The 20,654-nt window shown below is 60.7% G+C and overlaps 7 protein-coding genes and 1 non-coding gene across 8 annotated transcripts; 6 read left to right on the top strand and 2 right to left on the bottom strand.

The window, feature by feature from the left end:
- Nucleotides 1-178: 178 nt before the first annotated feature.
- EHS24_007133 (uncharacterized protein) lies at nucleotides 179-2,481 on the top strand (the record flags this gene model as incomplete). The annotated part of the gene is made up of 5 exons (XM_028622508.1): nucleotides 179-214; nucleotides 273-281; nucleotides 382-507; nucleotides 602-622; nucleotides 829-2,481. The coding sequence occupies 5 exons, from the start codon at nucleotides 179-181 to the stop codon at nucleotides 2,479-2,481; spliced, it is 1,845 nt and encodes a 614-aa protein (XP_028477400.1).
- Nucleotides 2,482-3,289: 808 nt separating this feature from the next.
- EHS24_007132 lies at nucleotides 3,290-3,399 on the top strand. The gene has a single exon. It is a non-coding gene; the product is annotated as a tRNA-Cys (tRNA).
- Nucleotides 3,400-3,904: 505 nt separating this feature from the next.
- EHS24_007131 (uncharacterized protein) lies at nucleotides 3,905-5,786 on the top strand (the record flags this gene model as incomplete). Its single annotated transcript, XM_028622507.1, has 6 exons — nucleotides 3,905-3,907; nucleotides 3,950-3,971; nucleotides 4,020-4,254; nucleotides 4,330-4,650; nucleotides 4,694-5,026; nucleotides 5,075-5,786. The coding sequence occupies 6 exons, from the start codon at nucleotides 3,905-3,907 to the stop codon at nucleotides 5,784-5,786; spliced, it is 1,626 nt and encodes a 541-aa protein (XP_028477399.1).
- A 509-nt stretch (nucleotides 5,787-6,295) lies between these two features.
- On the bottom strand, nucleotides 6,296-8,534 carry EHS24_007130 (uncharacterized protein; the record flags this gene model as incomplete). Its single annotated transcript, XM_028622506.1, has 6 exons — nucleotides 6,296-6,659; nucleotides 6,708-7,048; nucleotides 7,091-7,222; nucleotides 7,263-7,443; nucleotides 7,488-7,647; nucleotides 7,685-8,534. The coding sequence occupies 6 exons, from the start codon at nucleotides 8,532-8,534 to the stop codon at nucleotides 6,296-6,298; spliced, it is 2,028 nt and encodes a 675-aa protein (XP_028477398.1).
- A 1,248-nt stretch (nucleotides 8,535-9,782) lies between these two features.
- Nucleotides 9,783-10,736, bottom strand: EHS24_007129 (uncharacterized protein; the record flags this gene model as incomplete). The annotated part of the gene is made up of 6 exons (XM_028622505.1): nucleotides 9,783-9,890; nucleotides 9,946-10,022; nucleotides 10,087-10,150; nucleotides 10,204-10,259; nucleotides 10,337-10,395; nucleotides 10,552-10,736. 6 exons carry the CDS (start codon nucleotides 10,734-10,736, stop codon nucleotides 9,783-9,785), a joined length of 549 nt encoding a protein of 182 aa, XP_028477397.1.
- Nucleotides 10,737-11,435: 699 nt separating this feature from the next.
- Nucleotides 11,436-12,558, top strand: UBC8 (Ubiquitin-conjugating enzyme E2 8; the record flags this gene model as incomplete). Its single annotated transcript, XM_028622504.1, has 5 exons — nucleotides 11,436-11,443; nucleotides 11,563-11,642; nucleotides 11,870-11,984; nucleotides 12,053-12,105; nucleotides 12,149-12,558. 5 exons carry the CDS (start codon nucleotides 11,436-11,438, stop codon nucleotides 12,556-12,558), a joined length of 666 nt encoding a protein of 221 aa, XP_028477396.1.
- Nucleotides 12,559-13,378: 820 nt separating this feature from the next.
- EHS24_007127 (uncharacterized protein) lies at nucleotides 13,379-15,069 on the top strand (the record flags this gene model as incomplete). The annotated part of the gene is made up of 3 exons (XM_028622503.1): nucleotides 13,379-13,473; nucleotides 13,546-13,662; nucleotides 13,743-15,069. The coding sequence occupies 3 exons, from the start codon at nucleotides 13,379-13,381 to the stop codon at nucleotides 15,067-15,069; spliced, it is 1,539 nt and encodes a 512-aa protein (XP_028477395.1).
- Nucleotides 15,070-17,028: 1,959 nt separating this feature from the next.
- EHS24_007126 (uncharacterized protein) lies at nucleotides 17,029-19,146 on the top strand (the record flags this gene model as incomplete). The annotated part of the gene is made up of 2 exons (XM_028622502.1): nucleotides 17,029-17,169; nucleotides 17,224-19,146. The coding sequence occupies 2 exons, from the start codon at nucleotides 17,029-17,031 to the stop codon at nucleotides 19,144-19,146; spliced, it is 2,064 nt and encodes a 687-aa protein (XP_028477394.1).
- Nucleotides 19,147-20,654: the final 1,508 nt, after the last annotated feature.

The following is a 20,654-nucleotide window of genomic DNA, read 5'->3' as shown; positions in this document are numbered from 1 at the left end:
TCTTGTGCCAGCCCGTGCGGCGGTATTAGTGCCGTAAGGCGGTGTGTCGATGATCCTCTCAAGTCATCTTCCCTTCTGTCATTTCATAACCCACATAACACGCACATTCTTTCACCCCCTTCCATCAAGCGCAACTCACTCAAGGACACAGAACATTACCAGGAACTAGGACGTTTCAATGTCCCTCTTCTGGGCGGGCGACACGCAGTTAGAGGTAAGCCCCGAAGCGTATTCCGCTAGCCCTTTCACGCTACTGACATGACTTCTCACAGGTCGGCACCGTGAGTCGCATTCATCGACACGTTGCCACCGCGTTCACTCGCGTTCACTCGCGTTCACTTCCGTTCACCTAGTCAACCACCACTGACATGCTTCGTCCAGGCGCTGGCGCGTGCAGACCTCAATGACAGACAAAGTTTTGGCGAGGCCGTCGACATCGTCAAGCGGTACTGCCTGGCGAAGATGAAAAAGTCCAAGACGCAAGCCGTCGCACTTCCCGGTGGCAAAGTGAGTGTACACCGGCTCCGGCGTCGTGTGCAGGAACTACGGCGCACGGCCTGTCGAGCACGTTTCTAGTTTCTCCATGCTGACCCTCTCCCAGCTTGAGGCCTTGGAGAAGAAGGTAGGCTCCGCACCTAAAATACCAACCCCCGCACTACCACGCGTGCTGACGCCACCCGCGCCGTTTGTCCTGACCCACACACCCACACCTTGCGACCCTCGAAACACCAACCCTTCACTTGCATCACTCTACGGACCCTCCCCCGTTCACAGTATGCCCATCTGGGATACCAAGACATCTTCTATCTATGCCGGCTCGACCTTCAGCTGCCACCGTCAACAGTCGCCCTCCCGCGTCCGACGAGCCCCGTGCGCCGCCGCCTGGTCAAGGCCGAGTTTCCCCTGCCAGCGTCATACCAGAATTCCTCGCGTGAGACGAGTCCTGATGGTGCTGGTGACCCAAGGGCGTCGACCGAAGTGACCTCGACCACCGCGGCGCCACGGAACGACCAACCCTCGGACGCATCCATGTTGCCGGACCACGTCCTGGAAAAGGAACTGCTCAGGCGCGCTGGCAGCAGGGCAAGCAGCGCCAATGCGTACCCGCAGTCCGTCATCACGACCCGGTCAAAGAGGACTACCGGGACCGATGCGAGCTCGGACCTCCTGCCAGACGACGAGGAGACTCCCGAGCTCCATTACGACAACACTGCGTTCCTGCCCTCTCCAGCGATGTCGGCCGTGACACCACGCACGCTCCCCATTCCGGCGCCTGGCGGCAAGCAGCTGCATGACCGCGACTTTTTCGACCTGGACGCCGCTACCGTTATGGGGTCGCCACAATGGGGCAAGGCGCGCAGCTCGCCACGCGTCAATGCCACCAGCAGCAGTGGCGGCTACCCGCCTGTCCCACCACCCCCTGGCCGCCCGCCTTCAATCCCCCGTTCGCCATATGTCTCCGCATCGTCGACCGGTCCGGTCTCCCTCAGCCCGTTGGTCAGGCCGAGGGACTCACCCATGCTGCAGACGACCGCTTTGAGTGGGCCGTCCAGCCCTGACATGGCGACCAAGCGGACCGACATGGACATCCGTGCCCTGTTTGAGGCCCTCCCTGCGGAGGCGCAGGCATTAGCGGTCAAGCGGCTGGCGGAGCAACAACTCGAGGCACAGCGCCGCGCCGAGGAGGCACTGGCCGCTAAGCGCGCTGCCGAGGCCGAGGCACTCCGTCTTCAGCGCCAGCAGGAGGCGGAATCGAGGCGCGCCGCATCACGGCTCCTCGCTGCTCAGACCCTTGGTGCCAGCCCGCCGACGACGGATGTGCCCGGCGTGCTCGACGCGATGCCTGGTCCCCCGACACGCCAACCCGTTGCACACGGCAAGGACGAGGACGTGCGCCGCATGATTGAGGCGCGTATCGCCGCGCTTCAGACCGCGTTGGCCGGCATCGGGCCCAACGGCGACCTCCCTGCCTCACCCACAATGTCGGCGTCGTCGCCCATCATGACGCAGCGCTCTCCACCCGTGCTACCGACCTTGTCGCCGATGCCACGCCTGGACGACGCCACATCACCTACGCTCGGCAACACTCCGCTCCCAATGTCACCCGAGTCGGCACGCGAGCGCGCTGCCCCGTCCCCGCCAAGCAGCTACCACACAAACTCGCCACACTCGTCGTACACGTCGACGTACACCCGCCCCGCCGCACAGCGTGTCTCGGCCATCGCGTCGGTCCGGCCCCGTATCCCACCCACGGTCCGCGCCCAGCCGGCGCTGTTTATGGACCTCGACCACTCGGACCACGAGGCCTCCCCGTCGTCCGCCAGCCCCATCACGCCTAGCCTTTCGGCGGGCGAGTCGCTCGCGCGCCACGGCAGCAGCGTGCGCAGGCTGAGACGTACCCCGCCCCCGCAGTATACCGATGTCCCGTCCCCCTCGACGGTGAATAACCCCCGGCTGGCAATCTACGGGAACAGGATCTAGGAGACAGTTCCCCTGGTACCTTGGTCTCCCCCGGGTCCCCTCCCCAAGCCTTTCCGTTCCAGTTTCTCAAACTTCTCGTTTGTAGATGGAGTCTGAAGAATTCAAGTTTCTTTTTCAAGTTTTCCTTTTTTTCAATGTCTTTTTTTTTTCAATGCGGGATACCAGAGTGGGTTTGAGCTGTAATTATCATACTTTCGTAACGTCCGTAGTTCTGTGGCATGTACGAGTTAGCAGGGACGTGAAATGTGGCACTGGAGGTATCCAAGTGGCGCTAGACTACCCGTCCTCGTAACGAACGAGCGCAGTGCAGAGCCAAGCCTACCACTCGTGGATGTGAGAGACGTGTACCCCAGTTCTACAAGGCCAAGGCCGTGGGCATGGCTACGAGGCTGCGAGGCAGCCTAGCCTGTCCGACTAGTGCTGTTACACGGGTACACGCGAGGCGGACGCCCTCGACCAGGGAGCCATCCCTGGGCTTTCCTACTTCCAGCCATAAAAGTCGACACAAGCGAGCGAGACGGTTACCTTGGATCGGCTGCATGGCCTCGACAGTCCCATGCACAAATCCAAGAGCATATGGAGTCCACGAACAAGAAACCTACTCCAACTTGACGACGTTAACATTAGGATAAGGACCAGCTGAACCGTTTATCTTGCTCGTGACTTGTATTAGGCTACTGCTCTCCATACACGTATCATGCAGCCTTGTTCTCTTCACCACATCTCTCTATCGACCGTCCAACCTGCTACGAGTTGTTTACAGAGTCTAGAGAGGTCTACAAGTCTCCTCTTCGCAGACGAACACGTTGTGGGTTTAGCACAGCGGTAGTTGCGAGAGATTGCAACGCAAAGCAAACGGGATCCAACCGTTGCTTCTAAGGTATCTCTAGGTCCCCGGTTCGATCCCGGGAACTCACTGTACGAGTCTGCTCGTCTTTTTGAATGGTACTTGATGCGATTGGAAGCTGCAGATGTCGATGGAGACGAGGACGAATGGTGGAAAGAGGTGGAAAGAGGTGGGGAGGTGGGACGGTGGGACGTGAATCGGGGATTTTCGTGGCGCCTGGAATTGGGTTGAAAGACCATTTTTCGTGCCTCTATGCATGCGCAGCCTTCTCTGCTGTATCCTCTGGATTGTATGAGACATGCTGTACTGCTCTATGCTTTACTATGCTTTACTATGCTTCACTGCGGGGTCGTAGAGTCCATACTCGTGCTCGCGGTACGAGAATGCGATGAGATTCACTGTGCGGCATCTTGATTGCCGGCAAGTGACATCTGACCGGCTATTAGCTGATCCCGTTGTTTTGATGGCCGGACAGCGCCGGCGGCCGACGGCCAGATATAGTGGGACAGACGGTGGGCAACCCATACATAACTGACACGCTGCGACTGCCTGCACGATACATAGACCACATCCACCATGGTAGGTACATCACGTCCCAGTAGCGTACACTGACACGGCCAGCCTGAGCCTATGAAGGAAACAAGTACGTCTCACCCTTCTTCTCATGGGGTACCTCCCGCTGACCGGTCAGTTCGCCCCACCACGATCAACGCTGGTGCCCACGGTACGCTCCGAGGCGTCGAGCTCATCCACGAGGACGGGCACGTCAAGGCGCGCAGGTTCTGCCAGGTCCCCTTTGCTCGTCCCCCCGTGGGTCCTCTTCGCTGGCGCCGGCCCGAGGCCCTGCCGGACGACTATGACTGGAGCGGCGTCGAGGGCGACAAGTTTGGCAACCTCATGGCGCAGCCCATCTACCAGGTCACCAAGTGAGTCACTGAGTGGGGGGAGGGGTCGCGTTCTTGCTCGTCGCGACAGACCCAGCTGACTAAACCTCCTTCCAGTGCCAATGGCGAAAAGGCCAGCCTCATCGACGTGCCCGGGTCGGAATACTCAGAGGACGCACTCACAGCCAACATCTGGACGCCGGCAGGTGTCCCTCCTCCAGGCGGCTGGCCCGTTCTCGTCTTCTACCACGGCGGATGGCTTCAGATTGGCAGCCCCAACATGACCGAGAAGAACGACGCCACTGAGCTCGTCGACGAGGCGCTGCGCTGTGTCGTCGTGGCTCCCGCGTACCGTCTGAGCCTGTTTGGGTTCCTTGCCGGCAAGGAAATCCAGGAGGAGAACGCCGACGGCACGGCGGGAAACTTTGGGTTCTGGGAGTGAGTCGTGCGTGTTTATCTGGGCCGTGGCTGACGGCCGTAGCCAGCGTCTGGCGCTCGAGTGGGCCGCCAAGAACGCACACATCTTTGGCGGTAACGGCGACAACATCACCATTGCGGGTCTTTCGGCGGGCTCGTACTCTGTCGAGGTCCAGCTCGCGTACGAGCTCGTGTCGGGCGGCGCTCCGCTCATCAAGCGCGCGATGATGTGGTCGAACGCCATCCCGTCGCAGCCCAAGACGGTCGAGGCGAGCCAGGAGGCATTTGACGGCGTGCTCGAGGCGTGCGGGATCCCGCTGGACCTGGACGGCAAGGAGAAGATGGCGCGGCTGAGGGCTGTTCCTACCAAAGAGCTGCAGGACAAGATCATGACGCTGTGAGTGAGAAGTGACAAGGCAAGGGAGCTTTACTGATTCCCCTATAGTAAACTGCACACGTTCCGTGCCGTCAGCGACAACTCGTTCATCAGCGACAGGATGCACTCGTCCATTGCCGACGGGTCGTTTGCCAGGGCCTTCAAGGACCGCGGCATGTCCGTCATCATCGGCGAGGTGCCCAACGAGGAACTGCTGTATTCCGTGATCAACCCGCCCACGTCGGTGGCCGACCTGCGCACGCAGCTGTGCAACTATTACCGTGCCGAGCAGGTCGACAAGCTGATCACGGCCTTTGAGGTCCCGGCCGACGCCGACGCCGGGGCACTGCAAAAAGTGTTTGGCGAGATTGTGGCGCATGGCCAGGTATACATTCCCTCGCGCGTGCTCGTCCAGGCGCTGCTTGACGCCCGGGTCCCGGCCGAACGTATCCTGCGCTACCGGATTGCGTGGAACACTGCCGTCGCCCGCTCCACCGCGCCGTTCCCGCACACGCTCACGCACGCCGACTGCCAGCCGCTGTGGTGGTACCTCCGCCGCTTCGGGTACACGCCCACCGAGGTCGAGGTCAACTACCAGTGGCTGGCGCCCGTGCAGAGCTTTGTCAACGGCGAGCAGGCCAGTGCCGCTGCGGAATGGTACCTTGGGCCCGCGCCGCCGGACGGTACAAAGCTGCGTGAGGTCCGCGACGCCAAGATTGCCATTGTGGACGATGACCGCTGGGAGAGGTGTATGCGCCTCGCCAAGGCTATCGAGGTGTGATATGTCTTGTAGTGGAGTGTGCGGCGAAGGACTAGAAGATGCACACACAAGATGGAACAATAAAGCTGCGACTTGTGGTCAGCATGCCTTGCTTGGTCTATTTTTTTTTGGCGAATTGATGTGTATTATTTCTGCCGACCATAACACTAAAGCAAGCCACACCTCCGACTCTTAACCGTTTTGTCCAGGTTACAGAATGCATTCGTGTTCGTAAAAAAAGGAGGCTACGTTAACTAAGTATATACAGCATACGATGAGCAATGTTGATGGCAATGGAGATTGCAGATTGGAGAATGGAAAATGGTATGGCTACTGTAGCCAAGAGCGATACAGGGGGGTTTGTTTTGCAGGAAAAAAAAGAGATGGGGATTGTCGATGCGTGTGTGTGTTTTTGATTGGGGAAGTGGGAGACAGGGTATAGCAGGTGGGCAGCAAGTCGTCCACACGGCGAAAGCGAGGGGTAGGTAGGTTTAACACAGGGAGGGTGTTCAAGGCTGGATGGAGGGTAATTAGAAGCGAGCGGGGTTGGCGTCGAGAGGGTATTCGGGGCGGTCGCTGTTGCCGTTGGGCATGCGGTGGCGGCGGCTGTCGTTGCTCGACGACAGGGACGACTGGGACTCGTGCAGCGACAACGACGACTTGCGCGAGGTGGCGTACTTGCCCCAGTGGGTGGGCGTGACCGGGGTCATGGGTGAGGTCATGTGGGGCACCTGGTGCTTCTGGTCGAGGAACGAGTCAAAGTCAAAGGCCTTGGGCGTGTTGATGTGAAGAGGCTTGAGAATGGGGCCCAGGTCGTCAGCCTCCTTGTTGGTGTCAGTCGCCAGACCAGGGACCAGATGGCCAGTAGTGGTGATGGGCATGTTGATGGCGCGGCTTGTCCCGTCAGCTGGAGTACCATCGGGCTTCGCTTAGATCACTCACCGCTGCCTCAGGGACGATTCCTTTGCCATGGCCTCACGACGCTCAACCTCGGCCTGGAGAGAACTGATCGTGTCCTTGAGCTTGCGCGTGTCATCGTCCTCTTCAAAGGCGCTGTCGACAAGCACGCTGCTGTTGGGAGAACCGCCATTGGGACGGATGGGAGAGGGAGCAGGGCTGTTGACGCTTCCAAAGCTGCCAAAGCTGCCGCGACGCAGACCGTCAAACACCTCGGGCGAGCGGGGAGCCATGTTGACACGCTTGAACTGCTTCTGGGGCTCCGAGTCGGCAATGCGAACTTGAAGGGCCTTTGCACAGCCAGGAATGACAAACATCAAGTCGAGCTGGTGTGTTAGAGATTGCTCTGGCAAAAGTGACACACTCACCCTCTTGATAGCTTCCTCGGCTTGAGCGCGGCTCTGAAGACGAACCATGGCAGTGCCACGGCGGTTACCCTTGTCGTCGGTCAGGAAACGGAGTGATGAGATGACACCAGGGTGGAACAAGTTGCGCATGTCCTGCCGGGTTAGCTACATTCATTGGCACACAGCCACCCACCTCCTCGGTAGCGTCGAGAGGGATCTCGGCGACGTAGAGGTTGCTAGAGTGAGGGTCTTCGAGGACCTTCTGCTTGAGGTGGGGAGTCTCCTTGCCATACTGGCATGGAATGCCGCTCTCGGTGAGAGCCTGCATAAAGTGCCCGGCGGAACGGGGAGTGTCAAACATGACAAAGGCATAGCTGATTGTGATCAGTGGCAGTCAGCAAAGGGGACGGGCACTTACGTCCTAGCCGGGCCGTGGATACCATCAGGAAGCATGTCAAAGACGTCAGGGGTCATGGCACCCGCACGCTCAATCTTGACGGAGACGACGCGGCCTGACATCTGGGCTGCCTTGCGAAGGTTCTCCTCGGTGACGGTCGAGGTGAGGGCGGGGATGTAAACTGCTTGTCAGCGTATACAAAGGTGTGTAGTGCTCACCGTTGCGGCGCTCTCCAAAATCGCTGGTGGACGAGTTGCTCTCGTGCTCGCCCGAGCTGGACGAGTGGTGATCGAACGAGTCCAAGCGGGAATAGCCACCACGGACCGCGACGGGGGAGCGGGTCCAGGGAGGCGAGAGGGGTTCCGTGACGCGGGTGGTACGAGGGGTGCTGGGCTGCACAGTGTGAGTGGCGCGACCCAGGTCGACGACCATCACCTCGGGGTGAGAGGTCTTGGCGTCATCAAAGAAGGGGTCAAAAGTGGGCGTGATGGTGGCGGCAGGCTTGATGAAGGCGGAACCAGACTGGCGATCAGCAGAGGCGACCGTGAGGAGGTGCTTGAGAGCGTCGGCGGCGCTTGGGGGACCACCACGGCGGAGCTCGTCCGAGGGAAGGATGCCGGGAAGACTGGGAGACTTGGGGCGGTGGCGGCTGCCGGCGAGGGACGCAGAGTCAGACTTGTCCGAGACGGTGAGCAAGGTCGAGTAGCCGTTGGAGAGACCGTTCGTGCGCTTGAAAGGGAGAGCTCCAGTGTTGAAGGAAGGGTGAGCCGAGACCAGGCGCCTGGGGGTGCTGAACGTGGGCTTGGTGGGCGAGTCGACTGGAGCGGGGAAGGCCGAGGAAGGAGGCGACGAGCTCTTCCAGCCGTGGCCGTAGACGGCAGCGACCCTGGCCGTGTTGGTGGTGGTGTCGATCAGTGATTTACCAGTGGCTGAAGCGGCGAGGTTGCCGGGACGGGTGGAGGGAGTGGTCCGGGCGGCGGTGGAGGGGGAAGACATGTTGATGGCGGGGCCGCCGTAGGCACCGAGCTCGAAGCTGGGAGCCGAGGGGTTGAGTGAAGGGGAGAGCATATACGTTGACTGCGGAGGTGGGTGGGTTTGAGGTTAGTACACGAGTTGCGAGTTGGTAGGAGGAAGAAACGCAGCGTCAATCGGCGCCAAGGGGAGGGGAGTTTCCCGGGACGATGACGGGGGGAAGGACTCACGGCAGACGAAAACCGAGTGCTCACGGGTACCGAGTGGAAGGTGAAGGGGTAGGGGTGTCGGTAGATGGGTGGTGGTGAGGAGTACAGAGAGAAAGAGATATATAGAGAGAGGAGAAGAGTCAAGAAGAGAGAGAAGACGAGGGAAGATATATAGGTCCTTCCTCCCCCGCCCAGCCAACTCCTCAGCGACCAGTGCGCGCGTGCCCCCGGTCACTGGTGTTGTGCCGTCGGTGACAGCTCTCTCACTCTCACCCCCTGCTCGCACGTACACATACACTGATCGCCCAGTGTGTCCCCCACCGGCGCCGGTGGTGGCCGGTTCAGCGCTGTCGCCTGCGTCCCGTGTGCTCGAGCCCATGCAGATCATTCCGTAGTAACCAGCCCTCCCCGCGCGCGCTGTCGTCATCAGTGCGCCCAGTGCACCCAGTGTACCCAGTGCACGGGGTGACTGTACTGGGCGTGTGCCATTCCGTCAACCCCAGATGACTCACATCGTGCAGCCACGGCCACGGTGTGTACAGTGTGTACAGTGTGTACAGTGTGTACAGGGTGTTGTGCCTTTCCCATCAGAGACCTCCCTTGTGCAGACGTAGTGATCCAGCTGTTACATCAGTTCCACTAAAAAGTGAGCGGGTCGCGAAGGCAGTGGCGCAGTGGCAGCGTTGACAGCATTGGCGTGTGTGTTCAACCAGCCACCAGGCCACCAGATCGCCAGAGCCAGCAGCGTCTGCCCGCGCGGTGCCAAGTCGTGGATTCTCGGATCCCCGGCAGTGGGTGCGCGCGCGTCGCCGTCAGTGCTAGCCCCAGTGGCCAGTGGCTAGCTCCGTCTCCGTCGTCTGCGTTTCATCCTGTGATGATCAGACAATCTGCAACAATTAGTGAGAGCCCAAAGGAATGCTCCCTTTTGTACTGCTCGTCCGTCCTTCAGCGGATCAGCGTTCAACCAGGGCCGGTCAGGCCGGTCAGCCGGTCAGTCGAATGCTGTCAAAACGTCATCCCGACGTCGGGCGGAGGACTGGTCGGACTGGGACGCTGGGGGCGACGCTTCGTGCTGAATGTTGTTCATCCCCTATAGTCTATCTCTTGTGTTGCACCACCGCAAAGGGCGCTGCTTTCATGCCGCCTCCTCGGTAGCAGCCTCCTTGGGCTGCTTGAAGAAGCTCAGTCGCAGCTGTTCGCGCTCTTTACGGGACAGGTCCTGGCGGCCGTCGCCAGCGAGGGACTGGAAGGGGAGTGTCAGACATACACCGGTTGGTTTTGGGTCAGCTTCAACTCACAGCGCCGGCAGCGTCGAACGTGCCGATCACAGCACCGAGACCGGCGCAGGCGCCAACAGCCATGGGGAACGAGCGGGCTGGGGTGTCAGGTCAGAAACGTCGTTCTTGGGTTGCGTCTTTGGGCCAGTGTGGCACACTCACCACGGACACCGGCGAGGAAGCCCGCGGCACAACCACCAGCAGCACCGTTCAGCGAGTCGTCCTTCTGTGCAAGTTGTCAGCTTCAGTTGCCTCCAGGAGGGGAACGGCGTATCTTACCTCACGCAGGTTGGCGACATATGATTGAGTGAACGAGTACATGAAACCCATACCCGCTGTGCCACCTGTTAGCAACAACACATGTCTGGAATTGTGGCAAGAGGTAGCTCCTCTGCACACCTGCTGCACGCACCAAAGAGACCGATGGTGCCGCCGGTACGAGTGAAGATACCCATAGCTCCCCTGTCGTGCCTGCAAAGGTGGTTAGCAACTGCTTTCTTGAATCCTCGAACATTGCGCATAATCGGGAACGGAGCAGCAGCCACAACGAGCTCTCGAGCTCTTAGGACGAACAGCACAAGCGACCGCTACTGCTGCTGCTACCGCCCGACATGGCTGGCGACGCACCTGTCAAGAGCGTTCTGGACGGCGCTAACAAGGAGACCGGCACCGGCCGACTGGAGGGTGATGCGGGTCGCGATGTTGAGGGTGTCATGCTGGTGGAACAGGTGCTGCTGGCCCTCGACGACGGAAGGGGCGATGAAGGCGCGCGACGAGGCGCCGGCGGGGGGGAGGAGCGGCGAGGCGACCATGGTGTGGTGGTGGGGAGGAGGGAGAAGAGACTAGGGTGGTGAGAGAGTGGGGAAGGGGGTTGAGGACGTCACCACGGTGGTCGTGGACGATGCTTGCCAGTAACTGCTGCCTAGCTGCAGCCAATGCTCGACGCCGTGATCCTACGCAGTGAGGACGAGCGAGGACCGCACAGGGTGGTGCGTACGGTGGCGGGGAATTCCGGCGAGACGGGTGTGGCACTGGATACCACGTGGTGTGAGCCTGGAACAAAGGTGGCCACTTCCAGCCCCAGTGTCAGGCTGCCCCCCACCACCCGTACGCCCAGCACTGTGTGACGTCGGTGCTTGCGAGGGTCCGATCACGGGCATAGCGCATCGCCCGTCTACACCCACCCCCATCCCACCCAGTCATCTCGCTCAGTCTCAATCAATCCCAATACATCGCCCAACCCATCTGCAACCTGCCTTGGCCCAGTCACTCTCAAGCCTCACATTGCACCCTCGCCCGTACACCCCTCTCGACACCTCGAGCCGTGTCTTGATCCCTTCCTCGCGCTCCCCCGCACTCCTTGCCACCCACACCCCACAGCCCATCGCGTCTCGGCACCATGATAAGTATCCCGGGCCCATGTCAACGGCCCCGCCCGCTGTCGCTGCCTGAAGACCTCCTACTGACTAGCTCTGCACAGTTCCCCCAAGAGGCGCGTCGACACGGACGTCATGAAGCTGTGAGTGCTCGGCGGGGGCGGTGGGCAGCAGCAGTTGGTGCCCACACGCCCGGACCCTTCCCTGGTTGCCACCCATTCACTGACACGTCCTTTGCTCCTTCCCTGGTCGCACACCACAGTCTCATGTCCGACTACCAAGTGACGCTCGTGAACAATAAGATGAACGAGTTCTTCGTCAAGTTCTACGGTCCTGCAGAGAGTGAGTCATGCTACACCGGCTACGAGGTCGAACGGGTCCTTTGCCTTTGCCCCCCACGCATTCCGCAATCGGCCCACCCAACCGTCAACCTCCACCTTCCTTGCTCCCGTGACTCGAAGTCATGGTGGCGGGGGGGACGACCAATGTCCGAAATGTTGCCGATGTATGGCGTTCCCGAGGCGTCATCGGTCACAACCACGACGCTAGATGCTAACCCGAACGCACAGCTCCCTTTGCAAAGGGCGTGTGGAAGATCCATGTCGAGCTCCCCGAGCAGTTCCCTTACAAGTCCCCGAGCATTGGGTTTATGAACAAGATCTTTCACCCGAACATTGACGAACTGTGAGTCAAACAGCCACCAAAGGAAGCAAGCCCGGGTGGGGGTATGCTTCGCTGACACGTGCTCGCAGGAGTGGCAGTGTGTGTCTGGACGTCATCAACCAGACCTGGTCGCCCATGTTCGGTAAGTTGTGTTATTGTAGATGGCAACTGACAGCGTTTTGCAGAGCTCATCAACATCTTTGAAATCTTCCTCCCCCAGCTCCTGCGCTACCCAAACCCCGCCGACCCTCTGAACGGCGAAGCCGCCGCCCTCCTGATGAGGGACTCGAAGGCGTACTGGAAGAAGGTCGAGTCGTATGTCGACAAGTACGCAAACGAGACGGACGCGGACCACGCCGGCGACCATGACGGCGCCGAGACCATGTCCCGCTCGCACCGCGCAAGAGCCGCTGGCAGCAACGGTGCCGGACCCAGCAACGGCGCCAGCAACGGAACCAGCAATGGCGCTGGTAACGGCCACTCGAACGGCCACGGTGAAGACGGCGAGGACGACGATGACGACGACGACGACAAGATGAGCGACATGGGCGAGCTGAGTGACGGCGACGAGTTCATGGGTGAGATGGACGACTAGACCCGGGCGTGACCGCAAGCCCCCTTTTGGCCTTTTGGTGTCATTGTCATGCCGGTCGACCGTCCCCTTCCACCCCCAACCCCCACCCATGGTCTCCTTCATCTGGGTTGCCGGCCCATTATCGTATTTCCTTTTTTTTTGTTGTATGAATCAAAGTTGGCTGCATCTGCTTCGGCGCAAGAACAAGGGGCACTGACAACTTCTAATGATACGCCAGAACCTGTGGAGCAGAAGAACGGGGGTTCGCACACCCAAAACGTGCGGCGGCGCTGCCGCACCCGGCACGGCACGGACCTGTCCTTTTGCAGATCCTTCCTTTCAGCCCGTTACTCACTGCTCAATGCAGTGGCGCAGCGCATGGTGACCGTCGCGCATGCGTATCAGACGCCCCGCTTGGGCAAAACTGGCAACAGGAAACAGAACAATGCGCGTGCTAGTGTGCGGCTAGCTTGTGTCTGTGACGTTTTTGGGATCTTGTTGGTGCCCGTGCGTGCCATTCAGAACGCACACCTCTCTGCTCGCGACGATGGAAGAAGACGACGGGATATCCATCGACCATGTGCGTCTCACAAACTCACTTGTTCTTCCTCCCTCCCACTCTCCCTCTCTCTCTCTCTCTGGACATTTCCCTCACAGCCATAGCTCTGGCTACACCCCCACACTCGTTTCCTCTCGGCTCTCCTCGTCGTCATACACGCTCCTTCCACCCCCTTCACACACACCACTTTTTTACATGCTTCTTGCCAATCTCTAACTTTGCTCTGGGCCACCACACACACGCACAAACGGCTGGACCGCACACCCCACAGCCCCGCCCACCATGCCCCTCCTTCCAGCCGTGTTCGCCGGCCCCACCTCCCGCGTCCTCATCCCCACTCCCCTCGCCACTCCCTCCCCGCAACTCCAGCCTGTCTCGTGAGTTTGCTCGCTGTGTGGCATGTGCGTGGCCAGTGGTTTCAGACCCCACCCAAACTGACATGTCACCAGAACGAACCCTCCACTCTCCACCAGCAGCGCCATTGCGCCACGGACGCCGATAACGGCGTCAGACTCAATTGAGGCGACGCAACCTGTCTCCTCTGGCCCCTCGGCGGCGACGTTCAGGTGAGTACCCCGCGGGCCCGCGGGTGGGGCTGGACGCTTGTACGCTTAGCTCGTGGTGTCGCTGACCAGAGTCCCCGCAGTGGCATTGGCACCAGCGTCGTCGTCGTGGCCGTGGTGCTGATCGTGCTCGGGCTCGTGCTGATCGTGGCGAGCACGATCTTTGCGCTGTACGTGCGCCGGGCCCACGCGCGCGGGTCGTCCGTGGGTCCCACTGGCCGGTGGTTGTTCGTCGGCAGCAGCACGGGCACCGGCAGCAGCAGCAGGGACGGCGGCGACGCGAGGTCGCTCGCGACCAGCAGCTGGCACGACGGCGGGCCCGGCGGACCCAGCACGCTGTGGCGCTTTTCGCAGACGACACCATACTCGACGTCCAAGCTGTCGCTGCCCGACTGTCCCGTCTCCGCCACGAACAGCTGGCACGTCGAGAGCGTGTACCACGCGTCGTCGTCGTCGCCCGTGTGGCGGCCACTGCACTTTCGACAGGCCGGCGCCGGCGCAGGTGCGTACCCGGCGGACAAGGGCAAGAGCAGGCGGTCGTCGCCGTCGCCTCCGCCCGACTACATCCCGTACACTGGCCCCATTGCGCCTCCGGCCCTCCCGTTCCCTGCCAACCCGGACTGGCGGCAGCGGCCACTGCCAGACCTCCCGGACGAGGAGAATGACGAGCTCAACCGCCTCGGACTCACCTTGTACGCGCGCAGTCCCCGCGCTCGCCGCGAGCGCGAGCGCGACCACGACCACATGCCGCGCACGCACGCCGGTGTGGCCGTCAACATTTCGTCTGTGCTGAGCGAAATGTCCATGTCCCAGTCGTCCAACCCGCACTCGCCCGTCATCACCGCCATGGCGTTCAACGCGCGCCGCAGCGTCCCGCACATGTATCAGGCGATGGACGACTTGGATTCCCCGCTCTCAACCTCGTTCCCGACTCACCCTCACCCTCACTCGCACACGCACAATACCCCGCCGCTGCCCGTGCTGCCCCCGCTTGCGCACCTTGGCCGCAGCCGCTCGTGGCGCCGCCTCACCACCTCGCGCAAGTCGTCCCACGCCGCGTCGCAGCCGCACCGCGGCGTGCCCCGGCAGCCAACCGACAAGGACAAGAACAAGCACCAGACGCGGTCGTCGGCGTCGACGACGGTGAGCCTGCTCTCGCGCTCGTCCACGACCAAGTCGAGCAAGAGCGTGCGGTTCGCCAACAGCAGCAGCGGTGGCGGTGACAAGGACGACCTGGCCGCCGCGTACCCGTTTGCGGGGTTTGGCCCGTGTCCTGGCCTCGGTCTGGGTCCTCTCCCACTTCCTGGTGCAAGTGGTGCCGCTGTTCCTGCTCTTCCTGCTCTTCCTGCTCTTCCTGCTCTTCCCAGTCCCGCGCGTCCTAATCTCGGCTCGACCAGGCCGCGTGTCTAGCTTTCCAGTGGGCGGCGACGTCGACGTCAGCCGTGTGTGTCAATACAGAGAACAACCGTTAGAATGGTATATACCCTCCACGTCGTGTCCGCCATCCTGCCACGTCCACCACCACCACCACTGCCACCTACGACGTAATCGGTAATCTGCCTGCAAGAAATTCCCGTGAGCCGTGCCTCACTCCACGCAACCAACTCCAAACCCGCCTCTTGGCCTCTTGGGTGCCTCCTGGGGTCCACGCTTGGCCAGGGCCACCACAGAAGCGGTTATCTCTGACCACCCATGGGTGTCTGTGGCTTCAAGAAAGCTGTGTGTGTGTGTGTGTGTGTCGTGTTGTGTGTTGTTTGGGGGGACAGGACGTGTGGACGCTTGCGCGTCTTTGATGTTCTCTCTTGATCATCATGTGAATGTTATAAGCCCAACCAACCCGTTTCAGCATATCAGAGCGATAAGCGCCAAGTGGCCAGGCTTTTTTTAGTGGCTTATGGCTTGAGGGTGTCCCTGGTGGGCTGTGTTTAGCTGTGCAAAATGATGGAACGGGTGTTGAGTGTCTCGTGTTTGTGGGGGGACGGGTACACGGACATTGGTCGCATGCCCAGCTTAACGACGTTAACCCAGGTGTTGAAATGCCCGTGTTGCATGTTGGATGCGTCAGCAAAACGGATGCCCTGTCTGTGATCTGTGACGGTAATCTCCGCGTGCTCTCGGCCCTTGCCGCCGTCAGCGGCTGTCCCCCGTACGCGAGCTTGGCGAGTGGATGATTTTGATTCCAGCATGCAGTCCAAAATTGATGCCGCAGGGCCGCGCGTCGTCTTTTTGGAGTAGAACGGCTCGGCACCGGGCGGGCGGGGGCGGTGTGTTGGTTCCTGAGCCCAGGCATACGGGCAGAGGGTGGAAGCCAGCCAGCAGCCGTTTGCGCGCGTCATTTATCGCCATGGTGGGCCCATACTGTAATCGTCGTCGTCTGCGCAGCCACTGCTAACCCTCGTGCTGCCATGGGACTCAATGGGGGCTCTTGGGCAGGTCGACACCGCACTGGGTGGAGCGGACGGGCACTTGTGGACGCGCGCCCACGGGAGACGGTCGTTTGATGCGAAGAGACATCGGGTTCCAGGCCGAACAGCTCCAGGCCAGGCTCTCTCTCGGTGCCGCGCAGACGTGTCAGTGTTGGTTGCTTGTGGCCTTCGGGCTCGGTCATCGGCACGAGTGAGTGGACCTTTTGGGTGTGTCAGGGAACCTTCTGGCTCCTGTACAGTAGATAATTACTCCAGTCAACCCCCATCTCTCTTGTCGATCCTGTCCTTCCTTTTTCCTTTCTCTTTATCATACAATTCTTCAATTCCCTTTCTCGCACCTTCTAACCACACACACATCACATCACATCCACATCACCGTCGTCGCCTCCTGCTTCCCCAGCGACCCCTCCCCACCACGGCCCCCACACCCCCTAGCCAACAACTCCTGCTCGCCTCTGTGGCAAGTGAGTATCACTTCCTCCTCTCCCTATCACTCCGACCTCATCGCGACAATTGTCGCGTTCCGTTCCCACGCACCGGCTTCACCCGGCGGCTTGCCACCCAGGTCTCGTCGGTGGGCCACTGAATGGGCCAGCCCACTCGTCGGCCCATTCACGGTTTACTGCGCGCGCGCCGCCGCCGCCGCGTCGCACGGCTTTGCCACCGGGGCTGCTCCCGCCGCCGCCGAGAAGGTTCCTGCTCTCTCTCTTAAGGGGCACGGACCCAGATCACTCGATTGTGGAGTGTAATCAACCGTGCAGCCCCCAATCACTTTCTCGCTTCCTCCCATTCTCCCACTCCCATTCTCCACACCTCGTCTCTACTGTTGCCAAACTCCTTGGAAACTGACACCCCGCCCAGCCCTCATATAAGGAGTCCAAGCGACACCCCCCTTCCTCCCCCCCTAGCGATTGAGACACACCCTCTCCAACTTCCCGCCACCATGGCCGAGGCTACCGTCCCTCTTAACCAAATCTTCGAGTTCGACCCAGTCCCCGAGCTCGTCGGCAAGCCCACCATGGACTTTGCAGAGTTCCTCAACTTTGACAGCTTTAGCAGCACTGCAGAGAGCGGCAACGAGAGCGTGAGTGTGCTGATAATGTCGCTTATCCGCCCACCTTGGCTGACACCAGGCCAGTCGCCGCAGACCATTTCCGTCAACCACACCCCTTCCCCCCTCTCGTTTGCGCCCTCACCGCCCCAGTACGACGAGAGCCTCTTCTCATTCGACTTTGCAGACGAGAAGAAGATGATGTCGCTCGGTGGTCCCTCCAACTTGGGCACCATGGGCGAGATTCACATCAAGCAGGAGCCGGTTGACTACATCCCGATCGCACAGCCCCAGCAGCAGCAGCAGCAGCCACAGGCGCCCGCCCCCGTTGCCGCCATGCCTGTGCTTCCCCCAAACCAGCAGGAGGCGCTCCAGCAGCTTCTCAACAACCTCATGCAGTACCAGAGCGAGTACGGTTTTGGCGACGTGAGTCAGCAGCAGCAGCAGCAACAGCAGCAGCAGGCGACCACCGCCCAGGCCTTGGCCCCTGGAGCCATCAACCCTTCCCTCGTTTTCGCTCCCACGGCACCAAGCGTGACGCCCTCGTCTCTCACGCCCGCGTCTGCAATGGCCGCGTCCACCGCCCCCTCGGTGTCGTCCGCCGCCCCCACGCCCGCCATCAACGCTTTGCCTGCCGTCCCCGAGTGGGCCGCCGACGAGCAACTCGTTGCCATCAACCCCTCCGAGATGCCTACCCCGCCCCTCCGCTCCATCCGCGCCGACTCGATGGCGTCGGCCGACGGCATCGACGACAAGATTGAAAAGCTCGTTCCCCTGTCATCCATCTTTTCGGCTGGCCGCGGCAAGGGTGGAAAGAAGGGTGGTGGCATGTCGTCGGTCGTGCGCGGTGAGGACGAGGACCTGGACGACGACGACAGCTGGCGCCCGTCGCCGGAAGAGTACAAGAAGCTCAGCAGCAAGGAGAAGCGTCAGCTCCGCAACAAGCTCAGTGCGCGTGCGTTCCGTACCCGCCGCAAGGACTACATTGGCACCCTCGAGGCGCACATCAAGGACCGCGACTCGGTCATTGACTCGATCCGTGACGAGCTTCTTGTCTCGCGCGCCGAGAACCAGGACCTCCGCCGCGAGCTCGAGGCCCTCAAGGCCAGCACCATGAAGGTGCTTCACCCCGAGTCGGCAGACCAGGTCGGCCAGTCGCCCGCCATATTGAACGCTCTCGCCATGCCCGTGACCGAGTCGCCTGCCACTTCCTCTCGCCGTCTCGCGTCGGTGCCCGTGACTGTCAACACCCGCAAGGACGTTTCGGGCTTTGACACCAACCGCAACTTCTGGGGTGGCAACGACAACATTTTCGGTGGCGGCAACACCATCTGCCACACCGTCTTCAGCCCCGAGCTCACCCTGCCGCCGCAGCCCAACCTCAACCCTTTGCTCAACAAGCGCAACGACCCCGCAGACAAGGTCCTCTCCCTTGGCGCCCCCCTCGACGGTGGCCGCGACATTGACTCGTCGACCTTTGCCGAGTGGGCAGAGAACACCCCTTACTCTGTGCGCTCCATGGACAGCTACCGCATGCAGCTCTGGTCCCGTCTCGCCCGCGAGGCTGCCGCCGACAAGGCCAACGTCCCCGCCGACCTCCGCCCCAAGTTCTTCGTCAGCCCCCAGGACGAGCCCACAAGCTCGCCCAGCGTCGCAAAGTCTGCCACTGCCATCGCCGCCACCGCCGCCGAGCACGTCATGTCCAAGCTCACCTCGTCGTTCTGGTCAGCGTTCTCGGGCTCGTCGTCCAAGGTCGACTCGGACAAGCTCGCCGCCGTCGTCACGGGCAAGGCGCGTCTCGCCGTCGTCGACATTGACAGGGTCGTCCCCGCGGCGCGCGGCAACAACGCGCCCGCCGCCCAGACCACGGCCGACGACCTCGCCCACGCCATGGCAGGCCTCAAGGTGGCCAGTGGCTCGTCTCCAGCGGAAACCCTCCGCGTGCGCGAAAACCCCCTAGGCGTTCTCGGCGGCTTCTTCAAGCACCCGGCCATGCCTACCCGCGCATAGTTTGCCCCTCCCCCCAAAAGGAGTAAACCCACCAAAACTGAGACGACCCACACTGCCACTCCCACTGCGACGACACCCACCGACCCCACTTACTGCATGAATTCAATCAACCCCACCCACCCACCCACCTTTCCGCATTCCCACTGTATACCGTAGGCCGTAGTTTTTACCATAAGAAGATCTTTTTCTTTTCTTTTCTGTTGTGTCTATAGAGAGAAGTATTACCGCACCCCACTCCAGAATGGAGAGAGAGAGAGAAGAGAAGAGAAGAGTGCCTACAAAATGCAGATTATTAGCAAATGAACCAACGCAGCAGGCAGCAGGCAGTGATGCAGCGCTTTGATCAGGATAGGATACTCGTCTGGTGAATGGGATGAGATGAAATGGCTGACTGCGGCATGCGGCATATGGTATCGGCAGCAGGAGCGGCAACAGCAGCACCAGGGCAACAGCGGCACACGGCTAGCGCTACGGCATCTCCGTCTCATCTCATCTCATCTCGTCTCCGCCACATCCCCACCGACACATGACAGAGCCCGCGGCCTGCTCGCCACTTTCGCTGCGGAAAGGAGCGGATGGGGGGATGGGCTCCGGGAGGCGTTCTCAAGTGTCGTTTTGTCCTGCCGGTTTCGCTGGGCACGGTACTGCCAAGACCCGTGTGTCGCGGCAGGTCACTAGTGGGTGGTGATGGTGATGGTGGAGCAGTTTGTCAGTTGTTGTTGTTGTGTCGCGTCTGGGAAACGGTCCACCGCGCTAGCTTTGCGCCACCTAGCCACCTCGGTGCAGCGTGGTGGACTAAACGCACACTAAAACAAAAAACGACCAAACAAGCAGTCAAAATGTGTCAAACGAAACAAACAAACAAACGAAACAGCAAAGGCCAGGCCAGGCTCTAGCATTGCGAACCATGCCCATGCCAGTTGCAACAGTTGAGACATGTAGCATGCTCCACCTCTGTATGTATGCTTTGGGCGTGAAACGCCCTCTCCCCCTGCAGTGACAATTCCAGAACGGCCGCTCGCTGTGGCAGCTCCAACAACAAGGTTTGTGGTTGGGGCAGCAGGCGCCTGGCCAACTTTGCAGCTTGTGTCTGTGTGTAACACGGTGACTGGTACTGTACTGTACAGTACGTACCGTACGTACCGTACGTAACCATCGCGCGTTTGCCGTTTCCGTTGGCACGTCGTCAATTCTGTTTATTCTTTCCTTTGTCCTTCTTTCCCGTCTCTCGCGTCTGTACTGTACTGTATTGTTCTGTACCTCGTTCCTTTATCATTCCTTTATATCCTTTTATCCTGGGTTTCCTGCGTCCCAGTCTGCGTTGACGCTGTTTGCGCACTTTTTGCACAAACGCGTGCGCCACGGGCCAACTGGTGCAATGGGACACAATTCAACACGACGAGGACGCCCCAAAGAACACGGTACGAGGGCTGGCGGGTTGGGCCTCAGGTGGGGCATTGTCATTCATTCCTGCTTGTAACCCCCCCACCCGCACCACCACCTCACAG

Source organism: Apiotrichum porosum, assembly GCF_003942205.1.
Source record: "Apiotrichum porosum strain DSM 27194 chromosome Unknown scaffold_4, whole genome shotgun sequence".
Classification (NCBI taxonomy): Eukaryota; Fungi; Basidiomycota; class Tremellomycetes; order Trichosporonales; family Trichosporonaceae; genus Apiotrichum; species Apiotrichum porosum.
The sequence above is the reverse complement of the archived record's forward strand: the minus strand, read 5'-3'. Positions and strand labels throughout refer to the sequence as shown.